We start from the raw sequence: 15,563 nt of genomic DNA on the forward strand, positions 1-15,563 counted from the left end.
CACCTGCCGATCTGTCAGTTACATTTTGGAAAACGGACCCGATGGCTGTGTCGATGACGTTTAAAACGATATCGTTATAACTATGAATTAGTAACTTTCTGTGAAAGTTAATTATATGTATCATTAACCCCGTCGAAATAGCTCTGTAATCCTTTAAAGAATTAAAAGTACTGGTGGACGCTACAGCAGCGCTGCTCTGATTGGCTGATAGAAGTAATGTAAACAACCCCCTCTTGCTGATTGGCTGGAAGGTTTTAGCGCGGTGCGCTGCAGCCAATCAAAGAAATGTTTTTCTGTCACGTCGACGAACGGTGGTAGTAAAGAGGAGGAAGAAGGGAAATATAAACTAATGCGAAGAGTTTATATTTAATCTCCAACATCTATGCATACCTTGGATATAATTGGACGTTATGCTAAGTATTCCTTGATTTTTTAAGAATATTATCATTCGTATTTTTTATGGTGCAAGAAGTGGTCAACGTGAGCTGCTACCGTTAGCCAGTTGTAACAACATTAGCCGAAGCTAGCACGTTCGCATGCAAGGCCGCGGACCAAAGGAGATGACTGCTTCCTGTACCATCTTTGTGAAACATTTCCTTTGGAAGGTCTGATTCACATTTTATTTTATAAGGCGAGTAAGTGTTAACCGTATTCTATTTTAGAAACGTCCCTTTTAGTCCAGCTAGCAGGGGACGTAGCTAGTTGAAGATATAACCAGCAAACATGAGTGAGTCGGTGGGGTGCAAGCAAGCACCAACAAAACGATGCGCGCCACCCGAAGATGAGAGTTGCCCTACCCCCTTCAAGCTTCCCAAAGTAACCGACGCATCAAACGAAAAACCATCAACTTCACAAAGTTGCACGAGCAAGGAAGTCGAACGCAAAGAAACTACCGCTAATGGTGCGATTACGGTAGGCCAAGGGGAACCTTCTTCTGCAAAACCCGACCAGACGGAAACACACGCGAGCGGTACCGTTGAAGCACATTCGTCGGATCTCCCGGGTACCATAAATGCACGAGGAGATGGTGGAGGACATGAGTGTCCTCCATCAACTTCCACGGACCAATCAGATGATTCAGCAGCTATCGCGGCTGCTGAGGCACTAGCCAGTCTAACTGCAGGAGCTGGAGAGGATAGTAAAAAAACCTCTTCATCATCCAATAAAGTGAAACGGGATGAAAGGGAGAGTAAAGTCAAACTTGGGGTTCGGGACTCCTTAAAGCAATCCTTAAAGACGCTGGCAGCTGCAGCAGACAGCTCCACCTCTGTGCACAGTGTGGCCAGAGGGGATGTGGAAGACATCCCAGATACAGAAGAGGAAGACCCCGGCACGACACCGGCCTCCTCCTCCACGCCAAGCTCCTCTCTCCCCTCCGACAATGAGGACGATGAAGAAGATGGCGAGTGCGCCATAGTCTCCGTCAAGATGGCCCCTGAGATCCGGCAGTCGGTGACCCTGCTGGCGCAGGTACAGATGAGGCTGGAGACCCTGGAGAAGAAGAGCGTCCGCCTTCATCAGAGGCTCGACATGAAGATGAACCGGCAGCGGCGGCCTCACCTGGACCAGCGTCGGACCATCACCCAGTCTATCCCGGGCTTCTGGGTCACCGCTGTATCCTTTCATAAGCAGAAGTGTGTGTGTGTGTGTGTGTGTGTGTGTGTGTGTGTGTGTGTGTGTGTGTGTGTGTGTGTGTGTGTGTGTGTGTGTGTGTGTGTGTGTGTGTGTGTGTGTGTGTGTGTGTGTGTGTGTGTGTGTGTGTGTGTTATTTGAATCTTTCCGTTTGTATGTACATTTCCTTAACCTGGACATGTCAGCTGTTGAACCACCCGCATCTCTCCGCTCACATCGACGAGACCGATGAGGACGCACTCAGTTACATGATCGACCTCGAGGTAAATCGACTAGACAAATAATGCCCAGCCCAAACGCATGGAGCGCCTTGTTGTTCATCACAAACTTGTTACCTTATGTTTCGTTCTTCTGCAGATCGAGTCTTTCAAGAACAGCAAACTGGGTTCCAGGATCCGCTTCCACTTCAGGAGGAACCCGTACTTCCAGAACAACGTCATCATGAAGGAGGTGCACGTCGGGATGGGAGGTGAGCATTACTCAAGGGAGGGGGAACTAGCTACACTTTTTTAAGCCTTGAACAATGGCTTATATTCTGTTTTCTATTGAGAACGCTAACATGGTGGCCGTCTCTCCTTCAGGATCCCCGGTGTCCTTCTCCAACCCCATCCTCTGGCACCGTGGGCAGAACCTGATGGTGCACAGCGACCCCAGGAACGGCGATGGCGTCTACCAGACCTTCTTCAGCTGGTTCAGTGACCATAGCAACCCGGGCCGAGACGACATAGCGCAGGTGAACGCCGAACGCCTCCACAAAGCTGTGTGCTAACTAGAGATAGACCAATATGTTTTTTTCAGGGCCGATACCGATTATTAGTAGTCCGATAACCGATATTTGGAGCTGATTATTAATTTACAGAAAAAGGGAAGATATTGGCGTCAAAATTTTGAATAATACAAACTCCAACAGTTAACTTTATTTAAATGCCTTTGAGCATATGTTTAATAAACACAACAGCTTATCAGATTTGCAACATAACACAATTTAAACAAATAAATGGCTCCCTAAAATTGTCCTGAACTGAACTGAAATGTTAATCTTTTACTTATCTTTCCAAGTTAACTGAAAATGTAAATAAATAGTTCCCTAGTTAAACAGCCATTATTGACAGACAGTTTTCCCTCAGACAGACGGTGCTTTACTGTCAGTTTCTCATGTCACACACACACACACACACACACACACACACACACACACACACACACACACACACACACACACACACACACACACACACACACACACACACACACACACACACACACACACACACACACACTATTCTCTAGCCATCCCCTCATCGTGCTTCCCTGTAATAAAACTAACTGAATTTTACTCTCACACACACACACACACACACTAACCCTTACCCTTAATCACTGACTATTTCCCTATCAATATTATCAGCAACCTTATTTCAAGTGATTAAACCGTTTAAAAACACTTAATAGCCTACAGCATCTTCACTTTAATAATCAGTGTTTATCATAAGAACAGACAGCTGCTGCTAACGTATTGGGCCTCACAGTAACGTTAGTAGTCGTGAGTTGTAGAGTTTCGCTGCAGTCTGCTGAGCGTCTAGAGCCAGAGAAGGAGAAAGCAGACCGCTGGGCTAACGTTACGCTAAAAGCTAATCAGCCTTCACCTTAAAGCCTAAGGGCTCGAGGGGCTCCGTGGTTACGCAGTTGGATAGCGCATTACGCAGTTGTAGAAGTATAACCACCGCTTAACATGCTTCCCTGCAATAAATCCTGGACTGAATTGAGTTTATTAGGTTTTTACTCTCTCCCTCATACACAGACTTCTATTATCACAGACTATTTCCATATCGATATTATCAGCAACCTTGTTTCGAGTGATTAACGGACTGCGAGCGAGCAGAGCTGCCGCTTATGTTTCGATAACGTTAATGGGCTCACAGTAATGTTACTAGTAGTTGTGAGTTGTAGAGGACTGGGATGTTCATTACAATTCGCGAGAGTCTGCTGCCTTAACTTACCTCGAAACCAAACCAGACCAAACCTTTTCTCCTCTCCGCCGTGTGTGTGAGCACTGTGCATGCAGAGCTTTCACTGCTGATTGGCTGTTACCCGTCGTGGCTCTGCATGTAACCAGAGCGTGTAACCAATCAGATGGTGCTGTGGGTGGGACAGTGCTGGAGACAGCGTAGTGACAGCAGACAGAGAGGCGCGGCTGCATCAGGGCCAAAATAATCCCGTTTTATATTGATCTCTTATCGGCCGTCGGATCAAAAAAAAAGGCAGATGCCGATATGCGTCAAAATGCCGATATCGGCGCCGATAATCGGCCCGGCCGATAATCGGCCCGGCCGATAATCGGTCGATCCCTAGTGCTAACCCCAGTGTGATGTGGTGCAATGGGTAGACCATGAACAAAGAATTCCCTTTTTTGCTGATCATTCAGGATCTGGATTAAAGTATATATTTTTCAATAGTGGGACAACCCAGAGTGGTTTAATCCACTTATACCAACAATTTGCAACGATGATTAGATGTGAGTTACTTAGATGTGCAACCATTCTGTATTCTGTTCTGCATTATTTTTGGGGGATAATAACTGACTTTTCTGCCAACATCCAGATACTTAAGGATGACCTTTACCGGGACCCCCTGAGGTACTACCTGACCCCTCTGTGGGAACCCCGCGAGAACGGCAGGTCAGCTCAGCTCTCACTCTCCTCTCCATGTCTAAGGGACAATCCCAGAGGCTCTGGGAATGTCATGTCTATTTATTTATTTTTGTTATTATTATTTATGGATAATCCTTTGACAGTAGAACTCTAAAATGTGAATTTCAGTCTGTCCACACACACACAGGCAAACGATTCTCCTGTACTTCCAGTTTTAGTGATAGTTCCTCATGACCACATTGAAAGATGACCTGTACACCATGTTGACCCATTCCTTCACCAAATGTCCTGTTGCTCATTGGATTGCCCAAAGGGTGCAGAATAGTCATGTGGTTAGGGTGTTTGACACCTTGCTAAATGGTTCAGCGTTCAACCCCCCTAGGTCCCATTATCAACATTAATGCGTTTTAAAATAATTCACCATACTTGACTCCTACATGAACTGTTTTGTGGTGCTGTTGGGTAGTGTAATGGATCAGCCAGATAGAGGGCTGGCTTAACCCATCACGAGGAGGGTGATTAAGCCACAGTGTTGCTCTCCTACCCCAGTAGTGCCAGCGGAGCGAGGGCGGCGGACAACAGCAACGGGGACGACTGCGTGGTGATCTCCGACTCGGATGACGACGACGACGAGCAGAGTGACACCGGAGTGGGTCACAGCCGGGAGCAGCAGCAGGAGGAGGAGGAGGACGATGAGGAGGAGGAAGAGGAAGAAGAAGAGGAGGAGGAGGAGGGAGAAGATAAAGGACAAGGTTGGTAGCTGGGGGTTTCGGGCTGGACGATTTGTCTGATTCTATTTATTTTTATTTATTTTTTATACTTTATAGATTTTTGAAAATATGCATACAAACATTAAAAGTATACACCCCCCCCCCCCCCAACGACAACCAGACAATATTATGACAGCATGTGAAAATAAATCAAACGATTTTAGAGGCTTAGTCAAAGTTGGAACCACTCAACAATCAGGCAGTCATCCAATGTCATGTACACTTATTTTGTACATACTTCAGAGGACATGTACATTCAAGCAAAGCTTGCCAAAAGAGGCTCATCAGTATTAGCATCAGCACCTAACAGCAAAGCAGTCATGAGTCATAGTTATGGCACCGTTTCCTGTCTAATGAAGAGTCACAAAGGTAACCATTTCCTGACTTATGAAGAAACAAAAACAAAACAAAACAAATAAATAATCTGCAGAGGTAGAAGCCGAGAGATATTATGGTATTTCTAAGAAAGATAGAGCAAGAGTAAATTCTATAAAGGGAGACCATACTGCCAAAGATTTCTGATGTGATTTAGACCTATTATACCTGAGCTTTTCTAATGGAATTGAGGATAACACTTCCTTGATCCAACTCGTGAATGAAGGGGGCTTATCAGACTTCCAACTGCAGAGAATACGAGCTAGAAGTTAGGTAGAAGCGAGGTAAATGCTATGCAGTTGGATTAGGCCGAAGTAATAATAAAACCCTCATTGGGAACTCCAAAAATAGCAGTAATTGGATTGGGTTCAATTGTTTTGCCGCAAATATATGAAAAGGCTTCGAAGATGTGACCCCAGAATGTAGTCAAAAGATGGACATTCCCAAAACATGCCCAGCTGTAGCTGAGTTCAGATGGCAACAAGTAGAGTCAACATTGGGATAGAATTTAGACACTCTCTCTCTTGTGTAATGTAAACGATGCAAAACTTTTAACTGGAAGAGGCAATGCCTAACACTACATGCCCACTGCACCGTCAGTCAACGGACGTGGGAAGGCGTGGCTGACTGATGGGGGAGTAGTCTTTGCAGAGGCATCCGTCAGCCAATCAAATCGCTTCGCCGGGTTCTTCCCGCTTCTTCCTGCTTGTTGCGAGGCAAGATTACCCGATTTCCCGCTTTCCAGTATCGTCGGAGCCCGAGTCGTGTCACAGTGCTTAAATTTGCATACGTGATCTGATTGGATGACGGATCCGTCGCTGCCGAAAAAGTTGAACATTTTTCAACTTCTTGACGGAGCCGAAGGCTCCAACGGGACGGACGGATCCACAATGCATTGCGCGTCCGTCCCCATTCAAAGTCAATGGGGATCAGTAAACGGACGGAGGTAGTGGGCACGGGGCGTTAGACAAAGAGAGGTGGTGTGAATACGGTGTAAAGAAGGCTCCCAAGCCTCTCCAGTGAACTCAACATTCAGATCTTGTTCTTAAGCCATTTTGGGTTGCTCTAGGGAAGGTCAACTATTTGTTTGGATAGTCTTATATATTATAGAAACATTGCCTCTGGTATCTGGGTTCCAGTCTAATATGATGAATATGCCCAACATGTTCTTTTCCGGCAGGGCAGGAAAGGAGCAATGTTCGCAAAGCTGCGTGTCTGGAGATATCTAAATAAGTGTGTTTTTGGCAAATGATGGTCCTTTTTTGAAGAATTTCAAATGAAACAAAAGTGCCATCTTTGAAAAGGTCACTAAAAAAGATCAAACCATTACTGTGCCACACGTGAAATGCTGCATCATTCGGGGAGGGAGGAAATAGATGGTTGTGAGTCAAGGGCATAAGGCCACATGCAATTTTTCAATTAAAATGTTTTCTTAATTGAAGCAAGTTCCTGATTGAGTTTTTTATCACAGGATTATTGAAATGTTTAATAGTTCCGACGGGCAGAGAGCTAGAATTTCTTTCTTGTTTTTGGCATTTTTACTTTCCGACAGTTTGTAAAATGACAATCAGCATAGTTCTAGACTGTTGATTTGTTTTACCTTAAAGAGCAAGTTAACCAGCTGTGTCAGCTGGGATTCGAACACTATGAAAAACACATCCGGATATCACACACACTGTAGCGTTATACTGAACGTGTCCAAGAAACGTATCGGACGCCGCAGTCAACCGCTGCCCAGACAGAGCGCTGCCAAACCACACACACACCTTGCCCCTTGTGTCCCTTTTTGGTGATGTGGAACAGTATACTGGGTGGGTCGGCTTAGCTCAGGAGGTAAAGCGGCTGTCTTGTAACCGAAACATTGGTAGTTCAATGTTGATGTGTCCCTGAGCAAGACACTTAACCCTAACTGCTCCTGACGAGCTGGCTGTCACCTTGCATGGTTGACTCTGCCGTCGGTGTGTAAATGTGTGTATTAATTGTATGAATTCCTATTATTATTATTATTATTATTATTATTATTATTATTATTATTACTAATTGTAATTATACTAACAGGCACTAAGCATGGTGAAAAACGCCTATAGGATTTTAATAAATTAGGTCTCCCATGAGTGTTTTTTTTTCAGCAACTGTAATAAAATGGCATAGATCGAAGATCATATAACAAGTATTACCATGTTTATTGGGAACACAACCAACGTAATCCCACACCTGTGACAAAGACGTGAGTGGAATGCCAGGTATGTGTAGCACCGACAGATGTAGTATTTTCAACCGTCATTCCTTATGACAAGAACGGGCCGCGGTGGCAGGCGATCAAAGATGTGGTGACACATTACATGGCAAAAGATATGGTCCTCATTTATACAGTCGACAAAAAGGCTTTTATTAAGACGCTGTGAACGATGCACGATATATTTTTGTATTTTTCTTTTGTTAAGAGTAACTAAAAATATCTAGGTTTAAATCTAAAAGATTGTCCATTAGTTTGAAAGCATCAAGGTTTTATTTTTAGACTGAATCTTCCAGCCCTAATCAAAGTGGACACGCGAATGCATTACTTGAATACATTGGTGTAATTTTAAGCAACTATTATTTAATAATGCATTAGTGTGCTTTAACAGCTTTTAGATTTAACAGGATTGTTTGGGAGGAATGGGATATTAAACATGAAAAGGTTGCGGGGAGGCAGCTAAGTGCTAGTGGTTAGTCTCTGATAGAAACAGTTGGAGGCTGAACTGAATAGACGGGCAATATCTCCTCCTCGGATCAGAGTGTGGAGGAGGAAGGAGAAATTGTGATTGACTGTAAGTCGTCGTCCTCACCCACAGTGCTGCCAAGGCTTCCCTTAACACAAACACAACGCCGGCTGGAAGGGTGAACTTTCCTGGGCTGAATTTGGTGTGGTTGCATTTCTATCGCTGGTTCTCTTGCTGTTGAGCTCAATCTGATAATTCTGGAATAGTGAATCAAATCCGATCATTGTCCCGTTGTGTTTTTACACATCGTTCCTGAATGACTTCCTAACCCATGCTCATGTCTGCTCTCTAGGCTCCGACTACAGCGACCAGGAGCCAAGGGAAGAGGAGGAAGAGGATTCGTTTGGTGATAAAGACGAAGATGTGTATGTGGAAGATGTAGAGGAGTCACCCGGGGACCCGAAGGCCAAAGACCAGGAGGATGAGGAGGACATTGATGTCGACGAGGAGGGCGACGAAGAGGACGAGAGAAAAGATTGAAAGATTAGGAATTATAACTCATTACTTATGCATAGGAATCCAGCCGTTGTTTAATACCCATATTGCTTAGTGGCGTTTTAATCCGGCATACCATAATAAAAGTGAAATGGCAATGCTCCCTTTTGCTTTTCAAAGAAATGTACTATACTTCATAGATATATACAAGTGTAGTAATGAATTAAATGAATCAACATCCTCAGTTTCAATTTGTTAATCATGCATATCAAGCATCATGTTTGATTAATTAAATTGCTTTAGGATAATTTCAGATGTTGGCACCTTTTTCATGACGAGTTGTGAACTAAAATTTGTTCTCAGGGATGACCGTAGTGGTTACATAATAGAGAGTAGTAATTAGGATATTTTTCAAATGTTTGCTGTGTAATATAAGTGTATTCTACTGTAGTAACTAGAAACCAAGGACAATATTGTTAGCCACATCTTTGTATCAGTCATACAAACACGCACACACACACCAATACTCCCCTGAACAAGTTTTTAAAGAGACAGTCATTTCTCTGTATTCTACCAATTTTGTTTGTTTGAATTCTGTATTATTTAATCATCAATTTGTCTATGGGAATACTTATTTTGTACATCCTTCTGGTTATAATTAAGGAATTGAGGATCTAGTTAGGTTTTAACCAAATTATCTTGGGAGCATGCTTTTGTAATTTTGTGTTTCTCTTATTTGTCCATCTATACTTTAGGAACTTTTATTTATTTTACTTTTAACAGTATGACTGTTCAGGCTAAGGTGTACGTTTTGTGCCGCGCTCCAAATTCAGGCAGTGAGGTTTTCAGCCAGTTACTTCATGCATGGCTACAGTTTGACACACTGGTATAACAGTTTCTACATTTCTATTTACTTTTCCTAGTGATAGATTTCTTGTAAATATTTTTTCTGCAAAGTCTTTTTTCACAGGCTGTTGATCTGTTTAAGCCATTACTAAATTTCTCAACTAATCTAGGATTTTACATAAAATTCATAATCAGAAAGTTATATTTTGTGTGCAGATTTTTTATAGAAAACTAGTTCGAAAAATATGTATTTTTTTTTTGGTTTGCTTTTTAAGATATATGATGTCCACCTTTTGATCAGACCTAATAAATGGTGAATTGTTGTAGCAGTTGACTTACTCAAATTACAGCAAGTATTAGGTTCAGCATGGAGAAGTTGTAACAGGAGGCAGTCTAGCCTGCATCAGTGTTGTATTACACCGAGGAAATGTCCCTACAGAAAAAGCCACAAGATGGCAGAATAGAATATCATTTCCTCACCTCAGCCTGGTGGGATGAGGTTTTGCACCTAAACACAAGAACATGATTTTTCTTTTTTTCACCCTCCTTCCTCGAGTTACTGAGTAGACAGACCACAAAGCTTGGCTGATAATTGAACCCGTTTAACTATTAAGTTATAAACTATGAGGCAGTGACTGACAAGATTTGTTCGCAAGATATGTAACTTCCACATGTTTTCTTCCAGAAAGACAACGCTTTTCAGGTAAATACCACTTACATTTGATCTATGAGATAATGTGTGTAGAAACATCTAATAACATTTTGCATCATAACACAAAAAAATATAGCCCCAGGGAGGACATTTTTCGACAGGCCTAGACAAAGTAGCAGAGGCGGTGTTGCAACGGTACACTTAAACCCTAGATTTCCCTTTTAATGCAAGGCTATAAATATTCCACCGGCAAAAACCTGTCCTGCTGCTGTAGTCCCTGTACCCAGAGGCACGCTGGCTCGGACGGCCTTACACTAATAATACTTGCCATGGAAACATATGCTGAGGATTCGACGGATGAAACATAGACCCCAGCCCTATCATCCCCTCTGAATAACTCAACGCTTGTCTCATGCTTAAAAGGAGTTATTAGGGTTTTTTTATCACCGGAATGGGCTGTTGGGCCCCACCTCCGAATGCAACGCGAATGGATTTTGATGGTTATGAATTCATAATGCAAGCCGGAGGGGGGAGACGGGGTCAGGTTCTGCACATATCGATCGTGACTAACTACGTTGCCCCCGCGGAGGCCCTTTCCGAGGTGGTTTTGTGGTCTCAGGGTGTTCTGTGAATGTAGGGCAACAGGAGCCTAACTGGATTCTCTTGTGTAAACTACACTCCCCGGTGTTGAGCTGCTGTTGCTACTGTACACAGATTTTCATCCCTGCCTTTATACACTCTCATGTTTCCCAATCGGAGATTCGTTCCGTGGAATCTGCGAAGGGAACAGGTTATCTTTAGATTGAAACAAGTGTATGAAATAGGTTCAAGCAAAAAACGAAACAATCATTTATCTTACACCTGAGGGATTTTTTCGGAAATGGAATCTTTCCCCCCGGCAAATCACTGCCTGGTGAGTAGGCTATGTAGAAGAAAAAGAGTAATTTGATAGGTTAAGACAGGGCCTCTTAAGTACCCGCTACCTGAATGTGTGTCTACGTGTGCGTGTGTGCGTGTGTGTTTGTGTGAGTGTGGCTGTGTGTGTGTGTGTGTGTGTCTGTCTGTCTTTGTGTGTGTGTGTGTGTGTGTGTGTGTGTGTGTGTGTGTGTGTGTGTGTGTGTGTGTGTGTGTGTGTGTGTCTATGTGTGTGTGTGTGTGTGTGTGTGTCTACGTCCATGCGTGTGTGTGTTCTTATGGGTGTGTGTGTGCAAGCATGAATGTATGCACAACTGCATCATGCATCCATCTACAAGCGTGCGCGCCTGTAAGCCTACACATGTAACGCTTATCATCACAGACTCATTCATGCAATCATCTAAATAACACCCCACCGCCCTGCGTCTGCACGGGCCTTCGAGATGAAGCGCAGCATTTGAACCGTGCACATGGTAAAATAAGGGTTGGAGAATAGAGAGACGGGAGTGAGTGAGTGAGGGAAATGGATGAGTGGAATGATAAGCGGCGCTTTCAGGCCCCTGACAGATATGCACAGCAGATGGATGTCTCTTATCTGGGAGATCAGAGAGCACACGGTGACGCCTGGGCCCAGTCACAGAGAGCCACAATCACACCAGACAGATGAATAGAACCCCCCCCCCCCGGCGCTCACGCTGTGCACGGGCACGCCTCAGGCACGCCGGTGCACACGTGCACACACACACATGAGCACACCTCGCAGAATGAACCACACACACACATAAGCGTAATGCAATGCACACATGCACAACGCACAATACACACACAAATCACATCACAAAACACACACGCATGCACGCACACACACACACACACACACACACACACACACACACATAATGCAATGCACACATGCACAATTCACAATACACATATCACAACACAAAAAGCACACTCACACACGCACAAGCTCACACACACACACAAATATTTAGATGCTGCATAAATTAGTATATAATGATAAGCGATGTCTCCATGTGTAGGCTTTCTAGCTTGCACGCTAATAGATGCATGCATGATTTATGTGTAAATACATTCATGTGCGCACACACACACGCATGCATTGACGCAGACACACACATTGTACCGGTTTCATGAGATTGCCGAGCTTTGGTTGCCTTGTTGTCATTAAAATTCACCTGGAGCCTGAAGGATATGTGCAAAGAGAAGGTTTAAAACAAAACAAGAGGGAGAGAGAGAGGGAGAGAGAGGGGGAGAGAGAAAGCGATACACAAAATGTGTTGGGCCAGAAACTAAATGTGTTTTGAATGAAGCATCAAGGCTTCAGCTCAAAATGCCAAATGTGTGCAAATATTCTCTTGCCAGAGCTTACAGACAAGATTTGTGTGTGCATGGCTGTATGATAGGTGTATTACTCTAGGCTATAAAGACCCAATGTAAACAGAAATAATAACAACGATGCTAATGATATTCCTAATCATACCAGTGTCTATAAGGCTCTGGACGCATGCTTAAATATCCCTTTGTGAGACATTATAAAACATTTACAATTGCAGGTCATTAAATCCTTGAATTGAACACAATATTAGCACACCCATTCCTGGAGGGCATTGAAAGACAGCGAGTCATAACATTTCTACCTCTCTGGAGACGGTTCTGTCTCACTTACCACCCAGGCTGCTCAACTGTTACACTGTGATTGTCCTCCCCCTCCTTGTTATTTAGACTGAGCCATTCTTCAACAGATGTTGATTCCTACCGCCTCAGTTTATAAGAGAGAGAGCGAGAGTGAGAGAGAGACACTGAGTGCCACCGCTCGCGGGTCTGATGGGCAGATGGTAACTGGCCGCTCCAGAGCACACGTGGCATGGTGTGCCTGCAGAGGGGAACCTGCGGCCCGTTGCTGGTGTTCGAGCCGTATACCAGCAGGAACAATACGGCGGCCATGTCTGCCCCGCCGTCCTCCCCCTGAGCGGCCTGCGTTCACCCCGTAGCAGCACGCTGCCCTGGAATGTTAGGCGCCACGTACAAGCGGCGCGCCTCTGTAAGTCAGAGTACTCGTCTAGAGGCCGAGGTCTCTCTGTCTCTCTCTCTTTTCATAGTCAGCGGCGTGTGAAGTTCACGGGTGTCAGTCATACCTGAAGGCACCTGCCGCCTTATCGTGTGTCGCCGTTTTGCTGGTTTTCTGTTGTTGGTCCATGACCGCACAGTGGTACTTCAGTCAGGTGGTATGTGAGAGAAACTTGGCTCCGACCGTGCAGTCTTATTGTTTTGGGTTCTCTGAATATACCTGGTCCAATGATGAACCGGTGCACCATGGTTATATCATATTTAGTCGTTCAGCAGAAACTTTTCTCCAAAGCGTCGAACAGGAGGTAGGGATTGGGGGGCATCTTGCTCAGCGAATGCCTTCAGGTGGATCGCGGACCCCGGGGAATGAACACAGAACCATTCAGCAGGGAGTGGAAAACAGCCGAACCAGTGCACCATATGGTGTAATGTAATCTACTTATTCTAAAATTGTGTTGCAGACCGCCGATGAGCCATCATATCTTATTTTAGGCTTGTTGATCTTCCAGTGGTGATGGAGAGGAATATTCCATTGTTATGCAGCAGTCTGCATGCAGTGGGCTGAATAACAATAACTACTCCTGTATTGGGTGTGAGGGCAGAGGGCCAGGGCCATCGGGGTTCACCAGGCACAGCTCACCTCTCTTAAATCCCACTGAGGCCCAGAAGTCCTGCTCAGAGGGGGCTTTAGAACCACAGGTGATGATTTTGTCCTTGCATATGACATGCGGTTCTCAGGTGCACTTCACTGTGTGCTACGTAGTATTGTTTGTCGTGGGCAGCCGGTGAGACCCAACCCTATTTGTCCTTGGGCTGGTTTCCTCAGAGTTAAGCCCTGTCCACTTTAATGTCAAGGTGATAAACACGTGGTTCCTGCTATCTCCCGCCAGCAGGTCAGAGCTGAGCGGGGCGTGCGGCCGCCCAGATAAGACTATTGAGCGAAGGTTGATGCAGGAGGGGGAGGGAGGGAGTGTACCTAGTGAGAAAAAGGGGGAGTCGGTCATTCATTGAGCGCTCGCGGTCAACCACAACGCACACGGAAACGCGACCTCAGCACGCGCTCCTGACTCACTTCCTCGAGTGGAAAGAGGGAGTGATGCCCGCCGTGGCGGGAGGGAAGCAGAGGCTTCCTGCGGGCCCAACCTGGACCCCACTGGGCGTGTAAGGCGGGACATCTGGCTGGGAATCCAGGCCCTTGGAGGACCGGGGTTACGGGAAATCTGCTGCCACGACGTCACAATTAGCATAAGCGATGTAAAGGTAAACTTAGACGGAAGTTAGAATTGTGCGACACCAGGTTCCTGCTGCAGCGGGCTGCTGGGAACCCTCTCTGTGACTTTTCACACAGCGCCTGTGACACTCAGCAGCCCCCTGCCCGGCGCGCTGTGTGTATTCTGCCCTCTGAGTAGGACCGTGGCACCGGATGGGTTCGTGCTCTGCTTTTGTACGTCAGAGTCTGTACCTAAACGCCGACGATAAAGAGGGGCACAAAGAAAACAGGGCTGTTCAATTTCAAGCTTGCGACTCTATTAAGAGAATGGATGTGTTGTGTGTGAGACAGACCCGCACCCCCACTCCCCTTTGCTGGCTACTTTGTCACTGTTGTCCCGATCCCTGAATCCATCTTAGGAGGAATCTAAGGAATCTTTCGGGGCCACTACACATCTAGGTGCTGCTGAAGTGTAACTGTGAACAATAGTTTTTTTTTCCTTTTTTTCTTTTTTGTTCGATTGGACTACACTGGCTCTCTATCTAAAGTGAATCTAAGCCGTTTCGTCTTGTATGAATCAATTTTCAAATGATCTAAAGCCTAGCTGGAACATGAGATAAACCTTTTGTAAATCATTCTATATCTACTGAAAGGGTGTGGGTTGTGTTAAAGTGGATGCTGTTCAAACACAATTCCCTATCTCTCTCTATCTATTGAAAAATTAACAAAGGTATATGTCTAGGTATATTGTCTTAGACATGCTAAGACGTTAAATATAAGAGATAGAGACAACACGCACATTAATAACGGTGTGTTTCTCTAACCAGCAGCAAGAGGGTTAATATCCCCATATGGTGTACCAGGGGGTTTGATTCAGTGCTCCTGTGGGCCAAAAGGAGAGGGGCGGGTGGGGGCAGGACAGAAGGAAGAGACCGCGGGATATGCACACTCCAAACACCTGCATTTGTTCACTTGCATTTCAGCCTGTAACAGCCATGGGTTACCGTTAAGTCACTGTTGTAACGGTCATTACAACGTCGTATGTGGTAGTTGCCATTGAGACTTTTAAGTTATTTTGGATCAAATCCTCACAGTTCATCGGATCAAATGTTTTATTTTCAATCAGTGGGTGTTGACTGAAAATGCAACACATTTGAGCCGGGGATTTTAAACGTTTCGCCGCTTTTTCGTGGAGATTTATTTTTCAACAAGGTTTTCATTTCT

General features: G+C 44.9%; 2 protein-coding genes across 3 annotated transcripts in view; both read left to right on the forward strand.

Annotated features, from left to right (window-relative positions):
* The first annotated feature begins 244 nt into the window (after positions 1–244).
* On the forward strand, positions 245–9,789 carry LOC130381411 (testis-specific Y-encoded-like protein 1). The gene is made up of 7 exons (XM_056589037.1): positions 245–1,614; positions 1,818–1,895; positions 1,990–2,101; positions 2,214–2,365; positions 4,234–4,310; positions 4,833–5,035; positions 8,483–9,789. Exons 1-7 carry the CDS (start codon positions 724–726, stop codon positions 8,668–8,670), a joined length of 1,701 nt encoding a protein of 566 aa, XP_056445012.1. The 5' UTR covers positions 245–723; the 3' UTR covers positions 8,671–9,789.
* Positions 9,790–10,043: 254 nt separating this feature from the next.
* Positions 10,044–15,563, forward strand: part of LOC130381399 (semaphorin-3F-like) — a 16,630-nt gene continuing 11,110 nt past the window's right edge. Inside the window, exon 1 of one of the 2 annotated variants that reach the window (XM_056589024.1) lies at positions 10,044–10,174. The gene's annotated coding sequence lies outside the window, so the exon portion shown is untranslated. Of the gene's footprint in view, positions 10,175–15,277 lie in introns of those variants that run through there. The other variant, XM_056589015.1, reaches the window with a different exon arrangement.

Source organism: Gadus chalcogrammus, chromosome 1 (assembly GCF_026213295.1).
Source record: "Gadus chalcogrammus isolate NIFS_2021 chromosome 1, NIFS_Gcha_1.0, whole genome shotgun sequence".
Lineage (NCBI taxonomy): Eukaryota > Metazoa > Chordata > Actinopteri > Gadiformes > Gadidae > Gadus > Gadus chalcogrammus.

What these genes read in the sequence shown, in the direction of transcription:
- LOC130381411 (XM_056589037.1), top strand. Translation starts at nt 724, where the DNA reads ATGAGTGAGTCGGTGGGGTGCAAGCAAGCACCAACAAAACGATGCGCG. An exon ending in GCCGAGACGACATAGCGCAG is followed by an intron (nt 2,366 to 4,233) that starts GTGAACGCCGAA and finishes GCCAACATCCAG; the next exon opens with ATACTTAAGGATGACCTTTA. An exon ending in GGGAGAAGATAAAGGACAAG is followed by an intron (nt 5,036 to 8,482) that starts GTTGGTAGCTGG and finishes TCTGCTCTCTAG; the next exon opens with GCTCCGACTACAGCGACCAG.